The following is a 21703-nucleotide window of genomic DNA, read 5'->3' as shown; positions in this document are numbered from 1 at the left end:
GGTAGAATTTTAATCCTTGGAATTTTACCAGTTCACTCAGCAAGGTTACGGAATAGAACAACCAGTGGTATGAAATTCTATCATGAGGCAGGAGCAAAATGGGATTTCATCATTTAAAATGGATTGAGGCAGTTACTATCCAGGGGACACTAGTAAAAAAAATGCAATCCTACCATCAAGTTACAGTTACCACAGCAACCATTGCTAGCCAAAGTGCTGCTACCACATCTCGTAAGCACAATTAAGGTTAATAGCTTGTAGCTCCAGGATCATTAAAAGTTGCTTTATTAAAATAAAAACACGTTTTGTTTTTGAAAAAATTTATTTGAGAATGCATCACCACCATCTATTACCCCCAAACCTCCTCCAATAGACATCTTTCCACAACAAGGAGCCTTGGCAAACTTGCATATAAAAATTGAAACAAAATAAGTAATCTCCTCCTAGGACCATTTGGGAAGAAAAATTGTGTCAACCACAATTTGAAACAAAAACAAACAAATAAACTGATGAAAAGCTTTTGACTGTGCCGGTGGACTCTTACATGCACCTCCAAACTAAATTTAAGAGGGCATTCACAATGCTGAATGACTACAATGTCCCTTGGGGGTTGCTGTGGGTAGAGGTGCAACTATATAGCCATCCAATTTTTTCCCACATCCTTATAGCCAAGCAGCAGGTAGAAGGTTGCTAATACACTTCATTCAAGTTGTGCATCATAATTGGCTCCTCCAGTTTTCTCTAGTTCCTGTTTGATGTATTCCTCAGCCAATTCTTGTTGGTCACAGATGACAAACTCCTTAGCGAAATTCTACAAGATAAAAAAAAGAATGAAATGAAAGATTTCACAATGACTTATGCACCTGATACACAGTTGACTCCCCCAAGATTACCAGCGTCAAAGCATTTCAAACCAAATGCACATTATACCCAGTGTTCAATTCTGGAGAAACAAAAACTGTCAAAAGTCTGGGCCAGAGAGTTAAATGACCTCAATGGCTCAAGACCTTGGAAAATAAAAAGGTGAAAATGCTTTCTTAATTAGATTGTTAGAGCTAAAATACACATTGAATTCAAATCCCACAAGCAAAAAAAAAAGCTGAAATGCATCTCATTATCTGAGCAACTATTCATTTGTAAAAGCAACTTTGAAAAAAAAAAATCAGGAAAATCAGGATTACTACAGAAAATTAACAACAGTCCAAAGACTTGTGTATATTTTGGTTGCATATTAAGCCTATTGTGCACTAGTGACAATCTTGTATTCAGTCAACTTGAACTCCATTTCAAAAAGACTTAAAAAATAAATGTTGGTATATTAATTATGAACAAATCCATATAGGTATGGATTTCCACACAATTAAATTCAACCAAGCATTCAAATGCACATGCATGTAATATTTCGTACCACAATCCACTGCCATGTATAGGAACTGTTGTCCATATCTGGTTTATTTCTTCCCAAAGGGTATGAGTGGCTCCTTCCTCAGAGAGGTTGCAATACAATTTCCCCTTCTCCCACATAACTCTCTACTATAGACCCCTCAAAAACATTGAAGTCTTTCAACCAACCAATTTCCATTTCTATTTCTGCTACCACATTTAAAAGAAAATCAAGTTTTCAAAACCACACGTAAATGGAATTGACACAGAACGGCCCAAAGCCCAATAATGCACACAGATCTAGATTTACATTGAGATGGTTTAGGTTAATAAAATGATTATACAATTCACACCACCTGTATAAAATCTATCAGCATCGCAAATTAAGTAGAACTTGGAAAAATATTTCAAGTAGCAAAATGATGCCAAACAATTCCAGTTTAGAATATTCATAGAAATTAACAATGCATGAATAAAATGAATTGTTAAAATAGCTTTGGGAGAAAAAGCAACCTGTGAGCCAAGGGGTATCTATGATATTGAACCTCAAAAGCATTTTACCTCCAAAACTGGAACAAAAGTAATAATTTGCTTTTTGGAAATTAATGATTTATATAAACCACACTCCAGTAATTTTAAATGTTAGGTTGAAAGGCTTAATGTATTATTGTTGACTCGTGTTCATCCAGTGGGAGATCACAAGTATGAGCTGAAAATGTGTTGCTGGAATCATTCCTGAAGAAGGGCTTATGCCCGAAACGTCGATTCTCCTGTTCCTTGTATGCTGTCTGACCTGCTGCGCTTTTCCAGCAACACATTTTCAGCTCTGATCTGCAGCCCTTACTTTCTCCTCGGAGATCACAAATATACCAATCTGTTCTATACAAGGCCTGATCAATTATTTATTGACTTAATACAATGCATAAATAAAACATTTGTTATATTGACAAAATACTTTAAAATATACACAAGGAACTGTTACTTAGATGTCAGTGAACGGAAGTTAAAATGATTAGATTAGATTCCCTACAGCATGGAAACAGGCCCTTCAGCTCAACATGTCCACACTGACCCTCCAAAGAGTAACCCACCCAGACCTATTTCTCTTTGATTAATGCACCTAACACTATGGGCAATTTAGAATGGCCAATTCATCTGACCTGCACATCTTTGGAATATGGGAAGAAACTGGAGCACCCAGACGAAACCCACACAGACAAAGGAGAATGTGCAAGCTCCACACACAGTCACCCAAGGCTGGAATCAAACCTGGGTACCTAGCACTATGAGGCAGCAGTGCTAATCATTGAGCCACTGTGCCGCTAAAATGTTTATAGGAAAACAACAATGAATTGTACAATGTTACTAAATATTTAGCGCATGACCTCCCATATCCAAGAGTCAGCTCATTCTGTATACAATCATAAACGAAGATCACCATTCAGACAAAATGTGGGGCCTATGCAATTTCATCCCATTTCCCAGCTCAAGGCCAATAATCTTGTTGAATTCACAGCACTGCAAATGCACATTTTCAAACAAGATTTTTTCCTAAATGCAAATGAAGGTTCATACCTCAGCTACACTTTAAGGCAGTGAATTCCAAGACTGAAATCGCCCTTTGGGTGAAAGAAAATTCAAAAAGTTTTCTAATTTTATAATCAATTACTTTATTGTTATGGTAACTCATGAATATTTCAAATTTGGTGAAAGTAGTCTAAGCAGTAAACTGGAGAAATGCTAACATCAGGTTCAGCATCAAGTCTCATTCAGTATTTTATAAATTCTGGCCATCCGGTTTTTTTGACCCATTTATTATTGGTTACAAAAGCAGCATTGTAAGTGACAGAATGGTTGCGTTTTGCTAGCAGAGGCTCTGATACTCATGTTAATTTACTCTGCACAATGAACACAAATTGTACTTTTGTAAAACGCACATATCCTACTTCTTGCAGAAGCTCTAGTCAACAAAAACCTCAGCTCATAATTAGTTTCCAAGGAACAAGTTTTAATTGTTTGCTATATTTATTTTCTTTCCAAGCTGTTTATGTCTGAGTTTTCTCCAAGCTACAAGTGAATGACAAAATTATTTTTAACTGCTATAAAATTACAGTAGCAACATTATTGGAAAGGGTGATTTAAAAACATTCTGAAGTAGTTGCCTGTAGCACATCTTACACATTACATTGGGCTACATTCCATTTCATGTTATTATTATTTGGTAGCTACAGTTTGAAATTTCTACACAATTCACGAGCATTAAATCAATTACACATTTGTATAAAATTAAGGGTGCTGAGTAGTGATCAAATTGAGTGGGCCATTTGTTCACCAATTACAATGTGCAATGTCTGCACTTTTGAAAAAAAAAGCTAGTCCATAAATATATTGAAGCAGCACAGCAAGATACCAGGGAGACGAATATACTGGGGAAGTGGAGGAGGAAAATTAGCTGTACTCAGGAACACAAAAAAATGCAGGTTCCTAAGTGAACAGGGTCTTTCTGGCTATTTCCAAATCCCAAAACCTCTCATGCACTTTAATCTCCACCCCTTCCCTCTGGGGAATTAATTTCCTACTAGCATCAAAATGTTCTATGCCCCTCACCTTTCAAGTCAGAGGTTGTTTTTGCTGGTTCTGTGGAAAGTGAAATTAATAAACAAACTGCACAAATTTGAAGATCAACAGAAGCCCTTCTTTCCAGAGCGAGGTTTTCACTCCCACAAATAACACACCGAGACTAAACTATCTCTGGTGTACCATTTTTATTTTCATGCATGGTATTTCTGAAACACATTGAAATATGCAATTCTTGTCATGGTGTAGCTGCACTAGTATCTTGAGCAGACTTATCTTCTATTTCTGCCGAATTCATTCGAGTGTACAATCCAAGATCTAAGGGATCCCATAATGCAGAACCAGGAGGACTGGGTTCAATCTCACCTTTTCCAAAAGGAGTGCAATAACATCTCTGCACAGGTTGATTTAAAATATCCACAACCCAAGATCTGTGTATCATTCTTTCTTGCTGCTACATTCGGCACAATTTTTGTGAAATCTACTCCAACACCCCTGGAGCCCTCTTCTAGGTTGAAGCCAATTAGTCGATATCCCAATTCATCACTTCCCTAGTTTAAATTGGCATCATTTGTCCACAGCTATATAAAAAAACTTGCCTTTCAGAAGCACACTTTCGTATCAGACCCCCACCTCTCTATATTTGCCTGGCTGGTGTAGGATTGTTTGAACTTCCCTTCACAATCACAGATTTACAACCCATAGCAATTTACATTGCCAAGTAGAAACAAAACAAAGAAGCTTTTTGGAGTTCCACGTATCTAACTTGGATATCAAGTACTGTAGAGAGTGCATGAGTGGAACTGAATAAAGAAAAAAGTTGAGAATTGCAGTCAGAGCAACAGAAAACAAATGCATCTGGTTACAATCAGGCAAGGAGTAGACTGGCTCCCTCATTTCACCACACCTCATTTTTTTTCTTTAAAACAATAGGTCAGTGTCAACTTGGAAAGTTGTGATTATAAAACATTTCCTTGAACATTTTTTTTTAAAATTGTACAGAACCCAGTCTAAAATTTCAAAAATCTTTCATGTTCAAGGTCCACATACATGCAGATTTCAGAGCAAGAAGATAGATTAAATAGTTTTAATAAAATCTGTTAAAAAAAAAAGGTCTTGTAGATTGATGTCTTTATCCCTCTAGATTCAACATCTACCTGCAACAGATAAAATGATTGAACAGCAGACAAAGGCTTAAGCATGAGAGCAAAACCAACCCACCAAGGAATCCTGATCCTTTCATACATGACTGACAGAATAGCTTTTGAAGCCATTTCAGACATTATAAAATCAATCAATCATACTGCTGTCATTCTGGAGATACACACAGGACAGACCTGGTAAACAGTTCTTCCATCAAAATACAATAATGACCCAGATTTTCCTTTAAGTGACAAAATTAACAATGGATTCATGGGCTCCAGTAAACTAATTTCTTTGAAATTCCATACTTATACATGGGATTTTAATTCCATCATGGAATAGGTGAAAGCCACAGTTGCACAGCATGAGCCTGGGTCTGTCTTACCTGGCCAGTGATAGAAGCAGTACACCCCTGCTTCTCATCCACTCTTCAAGTACTGCCCCAATATTCAGGAAAGTTTGAAAGATTATGGCAAGTCCTCCCACAATCTCAACTCCAAATTCCTTCAGCAATCTGGGATACAGCCATCCGGAGGAAATCCATTTGCAACAAGTACAGCCAACCTTTCCATAAATCCTTTATCAGTGCCACCTCATCCATGTTAATGTGGTTTTTAAAAAAACAACCTATTCAGCCTGTTCCATCAGCTCCACTTCCATGGATGTTGTGTCAGTTTCTGCTTCCTTAATTCATTTGTCTTCTAGCTTTTCCCTGCACCTTTATCAAGCCCTTTACCAGCTATTAATACCCACTGACTGTTTGCATGACAATATTTTTGCTTCACCTTCATGTTAACTGCACTTCTATTCTCATTCTGCCAGAGATATTTTTCTGCTCATCTCCAACTCAATCTATTGTATTCAACCAAATTCTCACTTCAATTCACCCAATGTGCATGATGCACATTTTGCGTTTTATCTCTTACAAAAACCAAGAAACATCAGATTTCCCAACATGTTGGAACCTACCTTAAATATCTCATTGTTCAGTTTCCTATCAATCTTTGGTTCCACTTTACCCTGGTTCAACCTTCTTCCCACTCACTGCCCACTTGCCCTCCCCACCACACCCTCCCAACACCCCTGCAACATCCTGATTGATTGATTCTATTTTAGATTGTTACTTGTTATCTGTATTGCTAATCCAACCCTAATGATACCAGGATGACTTTTACTCAAGGGCTGTCCAACATACACTTGGCCCACTGTTCCTAGGACCAGATCCTGCAATCCCTCTTAGATGTTCAGTGCTCTAGTCACAGAAGTCTTCCCACATTTCAGAGACCCCACCCTTCCATTTAAGTCCAATAGCACCAGTACAGTTTAGGCAAACTTGAAGGGGGATGCAGTTGTGGTGCAATGGTAGTGTCCCAGCTCTGATCCAGAAGTCCTAACTCAAGTCCCACTTGCTCCAGATAGGTGTAACAACATCTCTGAACACAGTTACACTGGAAATTATATTGGCATACTTTGAATTCGGAAGCTTATGGAATTCCCCGCATTAGAGTCATCATGGCATGTTCTTGGAAATCCTTAATCTAACCAAATGGATCTGTCCTTTCCCATTTCAAATAAAAAAACTCTTCCTTAATAAGTAATACTAACTGACCCCCACTTTTCCCTCCAGTCTTTTCTGATCACTTGAATTGATGACTATTTGGTGTCCAGTGTTCCATTTTAAAACAACGTTACAGTCACTGCTATTACATCATAGTCCCACTTGATCATTTATAATGGTAGCTCACCAACCTTATTCAGTCAAGTTGTGCATTTACATACATGCATCAATATCCCCTCAGTTTTCCTCAGTTCCTAGTTTCCTCTAATATGACACTGCTTCCAAAAATATTATCCAATGCTCACTTCTTTATACGTCTCATTTCTACATCTGCATTCTCAAGGCCATTTCCTTACTAAAAGCCTCCAGACTCTTCATGAACCATGCCATGACAGCACCTACCCCAATCTTGAGGGGGGCAAAATATTCATTTTGAATAGATACCTCCCACCACAGAACTGCTGTTAAAAAGTGCTAAGAACTTAAACTCTCACTCTTGCCCCCTGCTTCCAGCCACACTTTAGTCCCCATTTTAAGCTCTGTCCTTATTTTAAAATCACATAGCACTATTTTCACATTAACAATAGAAATTGCCCATGTAAACCAGTCATGCTGCAAAAACACCCTCCCACTGACAGATGATGATTAAATGCCTCCTCGGCCATAATGATATCCTTCAGAATTACTGGCTTCCAAATCCATTGCCAACTTTCCCAGAACTACATCTTTGATTCATTGCAATTTGGTTTCCTCAACTAACAGTACAGAATCAGCTCTCAGAGTCACAAATTCCATTCTATGTTGCTGTGACAAAGCTAAACATTCCTTCCTTGGGCTTCAAAACAAATTTACAACCTTTGAAATGGGTGATCACATCGTCTGCCTCCAAGACACACTTCTGTACAGTTGAACTGCATTCATGTAAATCCATTCTCACACATCCAAAAAGTCAGAGTCACTTGCAATGGCTGCTCTTCCTGATCTATCATCTCCAACATCCCACAAGATTCTCTCCTTAAATCACTATGATTTCTCAGTTGAATGCTACCTCCAGAACAATGTTCAAAAGCACAGAATTAGGTTTTCATCTGTGCACATAAGACACCAACTTTACTTCACCACATTTCTAGAGTCCTACAGTGTATCAGAAAGCTAGCACTGCAGTAGCAATAAATTTCCTCCACTCAAGAAAATTGAAGACACTATTGAAGACACCCTTTTATTTGATACAGACGCCATCCCTTTTCCCAGGAAAAGTTCAAGATTATTCTAGCCTGTTCACAATCTGTGTTACATGTGCTTTAGAAATGAGCTTCCATATGCTGTTGCCTTCAAGTCATAGCTGCTTAAAAATGTTCATGGTAGGTGCCAAAGGAACCAAGAAGTAAAAACAAATCCATACATACTCATCTTCACCAAATCTGTCTGCTACAGGTGCATCAGCTTATGGCAGTAATGGTAGGAGTGACCACCACACAGTCCTTATGTTAACAAGTCCTGTCTTCACAGCAAAGATACTCTAGGTTTACTGCACTTTCACAGTGCTAAAATGGGACAGACCTCATAACTCAACTGGACTTCAGCAAGCTCATAGCCCAGCATATTGTCCACTCTAGCGTTATTATCCAACAGAGTACAAAATGCCTTGCCAGGAGCTGCACCAGGGAGTGCCAATCTGATTTAAGCTACTCCACAACACTTTCTTGCCAAAACAGCATAAGCAGCTAATTCTTCTCTTCCAACAGATCAGATTTAAATTCTGCAGTCTTGAACATCCAGTCACAAATGGTGGGTGAATCAGTAAGTAACTCACTAGAAGAAGGTACTCCATAAGTATCATTCTCTCCAATGATGGGAGAGCCAGAATATCAGTGCGAAAAGACAAGACTGAAGTATGTGCAGTGATCTTCAGCTGGAAATGCCAGATATTTGATACAACTCTGCTTCTTCCAAGGGTGCCAGTCTTCAGCCAATTTGATTCACTCCAAAATGATCAGAAAAAAAACTGAAGGCATTTAAATTACAAAGAATACACACAGTCTATTGTATTCCAGAAATAAGACTGGAGACTTGCACTCCAGAACTTGCTAGCCCCTGGCCAAGTGTTCCAATAGAGCTACAATGCTGGCATCTACCTGATAATGTGCAAGATTGCACAGGTTCTGCCCTATACTCAAAATGCTGGACCCATTTAACCCAACCAATTTCTGTCCCATCAGTCTTCTCTCTCAGTAAACTGATGGAAGGGGTTTAAATTAACAATGCAGTACTTGCTAGCAATGACATGAAACCAAACTGAATGTCAGTGAGCAGTCAGGGCCTTTCAGCTCCAGACCTCATTACAACTTTGGTTCAAACCTGGACAAAAGGGGGAATAAAAAAGCGTAATTGCCAAATACTACTGTGATGTCAAGGGCAGAATGTGACAACACAGGAGCCCAGCAAAACTAAACATCCAAGGGATTACTATTGATGAAAAACAAAAACTGAACAAGACTAACCAATGAAAATTACAGCGGTTTCAAGAGCAAGTCAGAGGCTAGGAATCCTATAGCAAGTAAATTCCCTCCTGACTCCTGTAAATCTGTCCACCATCTACCAGGCACAAATTAGGAATGAAACGGAATTTCCCCACTCAGGAAGCAGGACACAATCTGGAGAAAGTAACCCACTTTATTGGCAAACAAATCAACTACCATTCACACCCTGACAGGCTGTAGCAGCTGTACAAGATGCACCACAGTAATTCAGCAAGGCTCCTTAGACAATGCCTTCCAAACCCATGACCACTTCCATTTAAAAAAAAGGACATGGATAGCAAATAGCACTCACCATCCTGACTTGGAAATATATCAACATACCGCCAGTCATTGGGTCAAAATCCTGGAACTCCCTCCTTCACAGCTTCTTGAGTCTACTTAAACTAACTGGACTGCAGCAGTTCAAAACAACAGTTCACCATCATGGCAAGGATGACTCGGGATGGACATTAAAATGCTGGACCAGCCAAAGCCCATGTCTCATGAATGACTAGAAATAAAAAAAACTGATTTCCATAATATTTCCAGCTTCACTGTCTCTACCCAAAACATACTTGATTCAACTATCCCAACACACCCCTGACTGGTCTCCTACATTCTACCTTCCATACAATTTCAAGCAGTGTCTTAACTCACAGTAAGCAGTGTTCTTCCACTCACTAACCTAAACAAAGGGATTGGACAATCAACATCTTGATTTTTAAATTCTCATCCTCCATTTTAAAATCCCTCCACAGCCTCAGCCCTCAGTTTCCATAGCCTTTAGCCCCACGTCCTTAGTGATTTATGTACTCAAACTGTGGCTTCCAGACCATTCTCAATTTTAAAAATCACATCATAGCTGGTGGCCAGACCTTCAGGTGCCCAGTCGCAAGTGCTGGATTTCTACGCAAGCTCAGTTTCTTGAAGTGCTTAAGCATTTCTTTTCTAACCTGGCCACCTTATTTTTGTTTTAAAGATTTGTAGGGAATGACATCCAGCCAATGTTCCCGTAAAGAATCTTGGAATCCTTGCTTACACAAAAAGCTGTTGCACAAATACAACATTGTTTTACTTAGTGGAATTTTTAGAGAGGCCACAACATTCCAAATAGAAATCTAAATTTGAATCCAAAGTATTGAGCAGGAAAACACCAATTGGTTCATGAAACATGCTCCTTTAGAATTGCAATGTATTATTTGGCACCCACTAGCCATACTGAGCAATGTAACCAGACAGAAACAAAGCTAGTCACATCCAGTCACAAATTATCTATAGCCGAAAAATGTGTTGCTGGAAAAGCGCAGGTCAAGCAGTGTCCAAATCGATGTTTCGGGCATAAGCCCTTCATCTATACCCAACTTCCTAATCATTTGGCGCAACCCAAACTATCCGAGGAAACCACAATGATGACAATGTACTTAGGACTCGTGTAATAGGATTGCTGTATTGGTTAAGAAAGTTCAAGTTTACCCTTCTATGCAAACAGAAAGGTCAACATTCACCACTTGAACCTGCAATTCATTTCACAGGCCGACCACTCTGAAGAATTGGGAGAAAAACACAGACCCCCAGATAACCCAATGGTGACCCTCAACCCTCCCTAACCAATCTAGTTGAAGTAACTCGGCTGCACAAAATTTAGTCACCTTGTTATATCAAAAAGTATAAATCAAATTAGTCAAATTTATTCCCAGTTCTATTTTGTTAGGATTCCTTGATGCAATACTCAACTAAGTGATGCCAAAGGCAATCACTCACCTCATGAGTTCGGCTCTTTTGTTTAGAGTTTCCTTCAATACTGCTTTCACTTTTGTTCCCTAAGGTGCAAGTATATTTTTAGTTCTCCCTACATGCACAACACTATATTTGCTGGAGATAAACATCACTTGACAAACAAATTACTGTATATACTCAAGTAAAAGTTAATCTCCTGTAAAAGTTGACCCCCTACTTTTGGCCCCAAAACCTAGAATTTTCCATATACCTTGTGTAATTGTCGACTCTAGTTCTTCACAGATAACATTAATATTTGAGAGTCAAGGTATTATCCTGTATATAAAATGTTCAAGGAAATTAATTTTTTCATGCTATTGATATACAATTCACACCAATGTGGCACAAACATCTAAGATGCATCAGGTCAGTTTACTGTAATTTGTTGTGTTTTTCTTTATTCATTTAGAGGTCAATTGGACTTCTGCTAATGATACGGTATTTTGGACTGTAGCATGAATTTCAGCTCAAAGTAGTATCCATGTAATAGTCGACCCCATAAATTCAAACCTTAAAAAAAATTTGATTTTTTCATGAGTATATACAGTAATAGCCCCCATAATTTGAAAACTGCTTTCTGTATTTGAATATGTTCTACATGCCTAACACTACTTTGTTCAATTTCCAACCTGAATGGCTTTTTGTCTACTACCTTTTAATTACAGCTTGGACAAAGTTACAAACTGAAAGGCCCAAACAGAGACCCTAGCTGGGGGCTGTTGGTAATTGGTCAGAAAACAAATCCAAATCCAAAAATCCTTGACTATGGGCATTCAGTTGTAGTAAATTCTCTCCAATTACACAAGATTCTTACATGGAACAAATATTTGCAAGAGAGTGTCAAAAATGTATTGGAAGTCCATGCACACACTTGACATGACTGCCCTCATTGTTTAAATCATAAAAGTAAAATTACATTTGCAATACAAAACTTCACGTCCAGGTGCCATCTCTCATCAAGGATGGGGGCTAATTACGACAGAAAACATGCTTGAAAACAAAAGCTTACCCATTTCTGAAGTCTAGTTAACGGGCTGTGCTTACCTGGCTGTACCTTTTTTAAATATGGAACAATTAATATCCAGCCACTGCAGTTATACAAATTTGACTCCAGTAAACTATTAAAAATATACAGTGCCTGCATTACAATTGTCCCTTTAAGGACTCTTGGCACATTTCATCTGGGCCAGCACTCATCTATTTTAAGGTTTATTATCTTGGACAGAATAATTTGAGTATCTACGTTATTAATTTCAGTTAACATTAGTACAAATCATTTATTGAATATAATGTATCTGCTAGAGAACCTTTCATTAGCCCTCAATACGATATTTTTGGTTTTCTTACTCTTAACACGGCTAAACGATTTTTGTGTAGCCACAATTGCCCTACATACTTTGTTGTTTAGCTGACATAGCTTTAGTTTTAGTTTTCCTTCTGCAAATTACACTGCTGAAACATCTGCATTTACCTTCAGGCAGAAAAGCCATCTCACTTTTCCCATGTCAGATGCCTGTCCATCATTTGATGCCATCAATGTGAGACCAAGATACAGCCAAAGAATTCAGACAATGCAAAGACTAACTCCTGACAACATTCCAGCAACAAAACAGAGGACTGGTGTTCCAAAGCTGGGGTGGACCTCCAGCCAATTTATTCTAGTATAGCTATCACGCTGATATCACCCTGAAAATTCGGAAAATTGTCTAGGTTAGTGCTGTGCACATAAAGAAGGACAAATTCAATTTGTCCAATTACCACCCCATCAGTCAATCATTTAAGTGATAGGAAGAAGTCATCACTTATCAAATGGTACTTGCAATGGTATAATCTGCTCATTGACTCCTAGTTTGGGATCCACTGCACTACTCAACACCAGGCCTTGTTATGGCTTGGAACAAGCATGGACAAAACAGCTGACCTCTATAGGGAAACGAGGGTGAATGCTCTTCATCAAAAGCAGCATTTAACAGAGTGACATCAAGGTGAGATATTTTGAATCAATAAATTCAGACAGGTTGTTATTACATGTGCGTGTGCGGGGGGAGGGGTAAAAAAAAAAGTGTGTTGGGCAGGTATGGTGTTGGAACCAGGTCTTCTGGCACAACAGCTCTCCTCCAGGTCATGTTCTCGAACCCAAACATCTCCAAATGCTTCAATTAACTGTCCTCCTTCATAAAGCTCCAAAGTAGACAGACAGTCACTGACGATTACACAAGGTCCAACTTCATAAACATTCCCCATATATTATAGCAGTCCATGGCCATTTGCAGCAAGATCTCAACAGGCTTGTGCTGATAAATGACAATTAACATCTGTGTCCATACTTGTGAGAATTGAACCATTACCTAGATGTTCATTAGCACCACCATCACTGAATCCTCCACCATCAACATCCCAGACCTTATCATTGACCAGAAACAGAATGTGATTGGCCATATAAACAGAAGTTAGGAATTATCTCAGTGGGTAAATCACCTCCTGTCGCCCATGCCTGCCCCCCACCTTCACAAGTCAGGAGTTGGATATGGAATACTTAGGCAGCAGTGGCTCAGTAATTAGCACTATGCCTCATAGCACCGAGGACCGGGGTTTGATTCCAGCCACAGGTCACTGTCTGTGTGGAGTTTGCACATTCTATCAGTGTCTGTCTCGGTTTCCTCCAGCTGCTCCAGTTTCTTCCCACAATCGCAAGATGTGCAGGTTAGGTAAATTGGCCATGTTAAATTGCCCGTGTTCAGGGATGTGTAGGTTAGGTGCACTAGTCGGGGTAATGGGTTTGGGCAAGGTACTGAGGATCAGTGTGGACCTTTTGGGCCGAAGGGCATTTTTCCCACACCGTAGGGGTTCTATACATTGCCACTTATCTGCAGAGTACAGCTCCAACATTTATGATGTTTGGCACCTTCCAAGACAATGCAACACACATAATTGGCATCCATCCACCAGTGATACAGAGGCAGTGCACACCACTATAATATGCACTGTAACAGTTCTAAACCCCCAAGTATTCCAAGCATTCTGTCATTTTGCTCAATTATTTAAAATGTCAAATTAATAGTGGATTTTCAGTTTCATTAACCAACTGACACTTTAAATAGTATGAACAGCTTTTTCAGAGTGACCTCTAAAACAAGGAGACAGTGCTGGAGTGGTAATGTCAGCTGTTAAGTAATTCATAGAGTCCATAAAGTGTCGAAAAAAAAAAGAGTCCTGTTCTGTCCATTGAGTCTGCACTGGCCTTCCGAATAGCATCCCATCCAGACACAGGCCCTTACCTTGACCCCATCCTCTTAATAGCCAGGGCTAATTCACCTAATTTATACACCCCTGATATTACAGGGCAATTTAGCACAGACAATCCACCTAACCTGCACATGTTTGGACTATGGGAGAAAACTGGAGCACCTGGTGCAAACCCACTAGACATGGGGAGAATTTGCAAACTCCACACAGACAGACAGTTGCTTAAGGCTGGAATTAAACCTAGGTCTCTGGTGGGCAAGACAGCAGTGCTAACCACTGAGCCACCTTAACTCCTAAATGTTCTGGGGTCACTAGTTCGAGTCCCACCATGGCAGATGGGGGAAACTTAAAATCAGCAAGAATTGGAATTCAAAATCTAGCCAGATGGCCTTCATGCAACTGCTGTCAATCATTGTAAATTCACTAATGTCCTCTAAGGAAGGAAATCTGCTGTCTTTTTCTACTCTCAATTGCCCTCTAGGCAATAAATCATAGTCATCTGCATAACAAAGGGAGAGCAGAAATAAGGAAGAGACCTACCTTGGGTAGATAACCCTTTGCACCTACATTAAAAAAAAACAAAATCTTGCCCTTATTGAACATGTGAAATGCTACACAACTATTTCCTCAGGAACATCTGAAACAACTAGCCCTTCCATTCTGCAAACAGTCCAAACAACAGGAAAGACCGTGTGGAGTTTACACGTTATCCCGGTGTCTGCATGGGTTTCCTCCAGGTGCTCTGGTTTCCTTCCAGAGTCCAAAGATGCTGGGTGGATGAGCAATGGGGAATGCACGGTTACAGGGATGGATGGAGTGGGGGGGGCGGCGTTCAGATGGGATACTCTCTGGAGGAAGAGAGTGTGGATTTGATGAGCTGAATGACCTGGTTTCCACATTGTGGAGATTCGATGGCTCTATGATTATAGAAATCACATTCCCCTTACTTGTATGCAATTTGCACTTGTTGACTGATATCTAAACTCCTAATTCTGCAGGAGACAACCAGGGAAACAAAACACTCTAGTTTGGACTTGATAAACAAGCCTAGATTAGAGTGGTGCTGGAAAAGCACAGCCGATCAGGCAGCATCCGAGGAGCAGGAAAAAATCGACATTTCTGGCAAAAGTCCTGCTCCTCAGAAGCTGCCTGACCTGCTGTGCTTTTCCAGCACCACTAATCTAGACACTGGTTTCCAGCATCCGATTAAGATTTTTCACATGATTGCTCATCTTTTCTAAAGCCAACTTAAAAATTTTGGTATTGTGATCACGGTCCTCTAAATGCTCCCCCTACTGACACTAATTACCTCACTCATCAGAACCAGATGATAGAACTATCAATTTTTCCTGGGTAGGACACATGTACCAAGCAAGAAAATGTGCTCAAGCATACTTCATAATTCTGGATGTAGGTTTGCTCACTGAGCTGGAAGGTTTGTTTTCAGACATTTCGTCACCATACTAGGTAACATCATCAGTGAGCCTCTGGATGAAGCACTAGTGGAATGGCCCGCTTTCTATTTAGGGAACCGAAACACAAACAGAAAGCCGGCCATGACATCCATGCTTCATCCAGAGGCTCACTGATGACGTTACCTAGTATGGTGATGAAACGCCTGAAAACGAACCTTCCAATTCAGTGAGCAAAGCTACATCCTGAACCTCAATCTGAGCTACAAATCTTCTCAAAACTCACTAATACTTCATATCTCTTTTCCCCGTTTGTCTTTTTTTTTGGTTTTCCCAGCAGACATATGGCAAATGGAAGAAAGACTCCTATCATCATTACTATTTCTTCCTTTTGCCCCTCCACGTCTTCCCTCCTTGTTGATCTAAATAGCATACTTAGTATACTGGTACCTCCACGGTTTATGAAGTTTAACGAAATGGTTTCTCTTTAGTCTCTCCAGGGCATCCACATTCTCCAGTACTAATATTCTTCTTAAAATCAATAGTCACCTCTCCTTCTCACTCCAGATCTTTCCTGATCACGTTTTACTCAAAGAATATTTAGTAACAAAGGTCACATCCTTTCGAACCAAATCTCTAAACACCATGACATCATATTCCCATGTTGTTGTGTAGCTGTAGGCTACCAATGTTATTTACCATTTTATATTTACATAAGTGCACAAAATTCTAGTATAAATTAAACAACTTTTTCAGAGCCTTCTTGGGCTTAACCATAAACTGCCTACTTAACCTCTGTGGCCAATTCGTGGAACAGGAGGCACTAAAAATTCTGAGCTAGTATGAAAGAGCAAATTAATTGCTCATGTATTAATGCACAGAAGTCCATTAAAGAATTGCCGCAAGTTATTTTTAATATAATTAGATGGTGCAAGAAATAATATATGTAAATATATATTAAAACTGGTCAAATCACTTGTACTATTTACTTGATATGTCTTGCTTCCAAATAATCATGTAACTTGTAAAAAATAAATTGTGAAGACAAATATAGTAGTCCACATGATAAACATTCTATTTAATCCCTAGTGGGTTACATTACAATTAAAGTTAATTACTACTCCTGTGGCATGCTATCTCACACAAAAGATGTTTGGGAGAGCAGGTTATGATTCATTAGAGACTGTCTGCTAATGGAAACTGCCTTTCTCTGTAGATACTATAGTGTTGAGAGAAAGTCTAAATCATAAATCTATCGCTGACAGAACAAGCCACATTGTAAAATGCTTTTAAAAATTTCAATACAGGGTCTGTAGCCCTAAAGCTTTTTTTTTAATGGAGATTTAATATTTTAAGCTAGGATTTTTCAAAGGCAGGCAGTACAGTATTTTATTAGTTTCTCCTCAAGAGAAACACCACCCCTGCCTATATTTATATTAATAGCTTACTGAATAGCAACTTTTATTTGAAGTAACTAAGCAAGCTGGTTGGTTAGAATGAATAAGATTAACAAACTATTAAAGTGTTCAACTGGTTAATGGTCATTCTGCACACCAGTTAGATATTAAAAAAGAGCAGAATACATATACACACACACACACACACACTCAGCTCAATGAGTCATCACGAAACATAGGAAGACATAGCTTGGACGAGTGAAATGTAGCTGCATTTGAAAAGCCCTTATGTTTTACTGGGCCATTCCTAATGCAACTACAGAAGAATTAAGCTTCTCTTGGCATCTATAGATGTTAGGGCACAGTCAATTTTTTTTTTGCGCAACAAAGGCATCCTACAAATCTACACCAGATTTTCTATATCTTCGCCATATTATAATATTTCATTAGTTCAAACATCATAAGTGGTTAACTTGCAGTTGTACTGGAGAGCAAAGCCGCCTATTGAAAAGGGTTTAAGAAGTCTGAAAAGAAAAATCAACCAATGCTAATGACATACCTGTACTACTTCCTTCACCAAACTCTTATCAGTGCTGACTTTGGCTCTCTGCAGCACAGCAACACCATCCCCAATCCAGGTGATAAGAGCAAACTTGGCACGTTTGCTCATGGCATCCCCAGTGATGATTCGATGAAACCCGAACAAAATACAGTCACCTGCAGAATGGCAGTAAATTAGAAGGACCTCCATTTGGAGTATAATTACTTATCAATAAGCATCAGCAAGGCTGTTCTCTCTATTGATGTTGAGTGCTTCTAGTTTATCTTAGAGTTTTAGGTGCTGCACATTTTTTTTTAAAATAAAACAAAAAAAAGAGGCAGAATGTATTCGCTAATAAATCATTACCTGTTTCTAACACTTATTCTTTCATTAATGACCAAAAGATTTAAAGCACATAAGACAAAGGCAGAAGTCTGAAAAGTGAAGGGATAACTTGTCACAGCTACTTCTTGAAGGTGTTGCAGAATGTGTGCCAACATGCAATGCTTATAGGATGACAAGACATTAAGCATTTGTACCAATCCCCAAAAGGGAAAAGAAACTGGGCTCCAACTTCTGACTCATGTCTTGCTCAGAGTCATATATCCCCACACCCACTTGTGATGGGTAATGAAGGTCAGCACAAAAAAAAGCAGCAAAATCTCAACTATCTTTGGGATCAACTCAAACTATCCAATAGTAATAGAAAATGATCTTAAATCTACTCTTCATAGATCTTTCAAAATGGAAATTAAAATAGTAAACGTTTGCAAACATCAAATCACTTAGTTTCAAATGCAAATTTTCTTTTAACAAAATGGTTCCTTCCTAAGACAAATGAAGTTGCCCAACAGTTAAATCCTGATTAACGTTTGCAGTTCAATGCAGCTAAACTATTTTACATTTATGGTCAATTAAAGCATCACAACATAAAATTCCAATCTTCGGAATTCGGACCATAAAAAATAATTGGTTTTTAAAATGTCTTTTAAGTCAAAAAAATTTATTAAATATTTAAGGGAGATCAGCTGATTTCAGCGCTTAGAGGAACAAGGAACCAAAAGTAGGCGCTGAACAGTTCCCCAGTGGAGAACCACACCTTTTTAAAGAAAAAGTTACAATTTAATCGCAAACTTTAAACTGGTAACAAAACATATCTGGGAGCTAATTTAACGCACATTTCTTCCTGAGGTTAAAAAAACAGCTTTAGTCGGCTGACGTCGTAGCAGTGGGCTACTCTAAGAATTAATAAAAAGTGATGAATATTTAGTATTTAAATAAATGATTTTTCAAACGCCCCCTTTAAAACACACATTGATTGCATAGTGAATGATCATTCAGATATTTTAAAAAAGCTGTTGTTTAAAACGTTGTTTTAGATTTGTCAAATAATTTTCTCCCTGGTTTAAGAAACATGCGCACCCCTTCCATTGAGATGTTAAACCGGAGGACAGTCCAGCCCAGCCTGGTTAATGGTTAACCTGGCGTTGGATACATAGTGCGGAAAAGCTGAACCATCGGCATATTGGTGGGGAACGTGGATTAGAAATGATCATTTCTGTTGGGACTGCAGTTCTCCAGATGCAGGCTAACCTGAGATTATACCCTCTTTTCTTTGCGACTACAAAGCATCACACAACGAAGTGATCTCTCACATTGCAGTGTTTTCGGAGGCAGGCGAGCTATCTCCTTCCTTCCATGAGATGGATGCTGCACACACCAAACATGAATAAATCGAGAACAAATGGCGTTTACATCTTGCTTCTTTAAAAAGAAAAGCCCTAAATCTTACTTGTGCAATGAAGTTTAAAGTCCTCGTAATTTGTGCCTTGTGAATCGGGAACAATAAGGTGTCCATCGTATTTAAAAATAACCCTGCAAAGGAAGAGATACACATGCACACTGTTAGATTTTCTTTATAAAAAAACATGAAGTTTGCATAATTACAGGTCAGTGAGGCAGATTTGGGTTAAAACGAACCAATTGACATCGTTGTTATCATCCCGGACGAGGTTATAAGACTCTCTGCACGCATCTTTATCTATCTTCGTAGCCATTTGAGCGATAGGTGAGTCAGCTGGCGAACTTCTGTATAACAAATCCCTGATCCGACTATCAATGGACTAAGAGAAGAGCAAAAGCAAGGATAATAAAAAGGCTGTAGTTCGTAGGAACGCTGCGGCTGGTTTTTTACTGCAGCTCCCACAGTATCCGATAACACGGCTCAGGCATAGATTAGGAAGCTCCCGCTATGAGGTTGCAGATAAATGCAAGCGGCTTTAGCGGATGCATCTCAACCCCTTTTTACCGGCTTTGGGCGTTGGTGATGTCGTATTTCCGTCTGTCATGATCAACTCACTTTGCCTCCTTAATTCTGATCTGAGTGGCCGCTGAGCATGGTTGTCTCCCCCTGTTGGAATTCAGAAGGGAGAATGCAGGTTTCCCAGGAACCTACCGCTTAAGTCAAATGCTAAGGGTGTAGGGTGATAACCCAAGTGAATCCCACACCCCACGCCATTCCACCCCGTCCAATTTTCTGGGATTTTATTTCCATTTCAAAAGTTTTGGTTATGGATTTTATGGATACCAACCTCATCCAAATGGCAAGTTACATGCCTTAACCTGAATAGGAAAGAATGGCCATTCAGCCTCTTCAAACTGTTCATTAATTTACTCCAATCATCACTTACCTGTATTGCATTTCCATCTACAAACTTTAGTTTATGAAAGCGATGGGACCAGACAGAGTACCAGGCCGTGCACTCAGAGCATGTGCAGATCAACTGGCAGAGATCTTCTCGGACATCTTCAACCTCTCCCTGCAGCAGGTCACTGTCCCTGCCTGTTTCAAGAGGGCCAACATCATCCCTGTGCCTAAGAAGGCTCATGCAGCAAGTCTCAATGACTACCACCCAGTGGCCCTAACTTTGGTGGTCGTGAAGTACTTTGAAAGGCTGGTCATGGCATTAATCAACTCCAGCCTCTCACTACTCTTGACCCACTCCAATTTACCTGTCGGACCAACATATCCATGTCAGATGCCATATCACTTGTCCTTCACTCCTCCCTAGAACATCTTGACACCAAGAACAGCAATGTTAGAATCCTACTCATTGGCTACAGTTCAGCCTTCAACACTATTATCCCCTCAAGACTGATTGCTAAACTTAGTGACCTTGGACTAAGCCCCACTCTCTGCAACTGGATCCTCAGTTTCCTGACCCACAGGCCACAATCATTGAAGATTGGGGACAACATTTCATCCTTTCAATAACATTTCAACACTGGAGCCCCCAGTGGTGCGTACTCAGCCCCCCACTGTACGCACTGTATACCCATGACTGCGTCACCAAATACCAGACTAATGCCATTTACAAGTTCACTGACGACACCACCATTGTCAGGAAAGAATGGCCATTCAGCCTCTTCAAACTGTTCATTAATTTACTCCAATCATCACTTATCTGTATTGCATTTCCATCTACAAACTTTAGTTTATGAAAGCGATGGGACCAGACGGAGTACCAGGCCGTGCACTCAGAGCATGTGCAGATCAACTGGCAGAGGTCTTCTCGGACATCTTCAACCTCTCCCTGCAGCAGGCCACTGTCCCTGCCTGTTTCAAGAGGGCCAACATCATCCCTGTGCCTAAGAAGGCTCATGCAGCCTGTCTCAATGACTACCACCCAGTGGCCCTAACTTTGGTGGTCGTGAAGTACTTTGAAAGGCTGATCATGGCATTAATCAACTCCAGCCTCTCACTACTCTTGGAAATGTGTTGCTGGAAAAGCGCAGCAGGTCAGGCAGCATCTAGGGAACAGGAGAATCGACGTTTCGGGCATTAGCCCTGAAGAAGGACTATTGCGTCGATTCTCCTGTTCCCTAGATGCTGCCTGACCTGCTGTGCTTTTCCAGCAACACATTTCCATCTCTGATCTCCAGCATCTGCAGACCTCACTTTCTTCTCACTACTCTTGACCCACTCCAATTTACCTGTCGGACCAACATATCCATGTCAGATGCCATATCACTTGCCCTTCACTCCTCCCTAGAACATCTTGACACCAAGAACAGTAATGTTAGAATCCTACTCATTGACTACAGTTCAGCCTTCAACACTATTATCCCCTCAAGACTGATTGCTAAACTTA

At 39.7% G+C, this 21703-nt stretch overlaps 1 protein-coding gene across 1 annotated transcript; it reads right to left on the bottom strand.

Annotated features, from left to right (window-relative positions):
* Positions 1 to 303: 303 nt before the first annotated feature.
* On the bottom strand, positions 304 to 19936 carry cotl1 (coactosin-like F-actin binding protein 1). Its single transcript, XM_043706641.1, has 4 exons — positions 19533 to 19936; positions 19345 to 19427; positions 17571 to 17728; positions 304 to 811 (listed from the first exon to the last, which is right to left on the bottom strand). Exons 1-4 carry the CDS (start codon positions 19607 to 19609, stop codon positions 701 to 703), a joined length of 429 nt encoding a protein of 142 aa, XP_043562576.1. The 5' UTR covers positions 19610 to 19936; the 3' UTR covers positions 304 to 700.
* Between the last annotated feature and the right edge of the window lie 1767 nt (positions 19937 to 21703).

This window comes from Chiloscyllium plagiosum, chromosome 17 (genome assembly GCF_004010195.1).
Source record: "Chiloscyllium plagiosum isolate BGI_BamShark_2017 chromosome 17, ASM401019v2, whole genome shotgun sequence".
Classification (NCBI taxonomy): domain Eukaryota; kingdom Metazoa; phylum Chordata; class Chondrichthyes; order Orectolobiformes; family Hemiscylliidae; genus Chiloscyllium; species Chiloscyllium plagiosum.
This window is presented reverse-complemented; position numbering and strand designations above follow the sequence as displayed.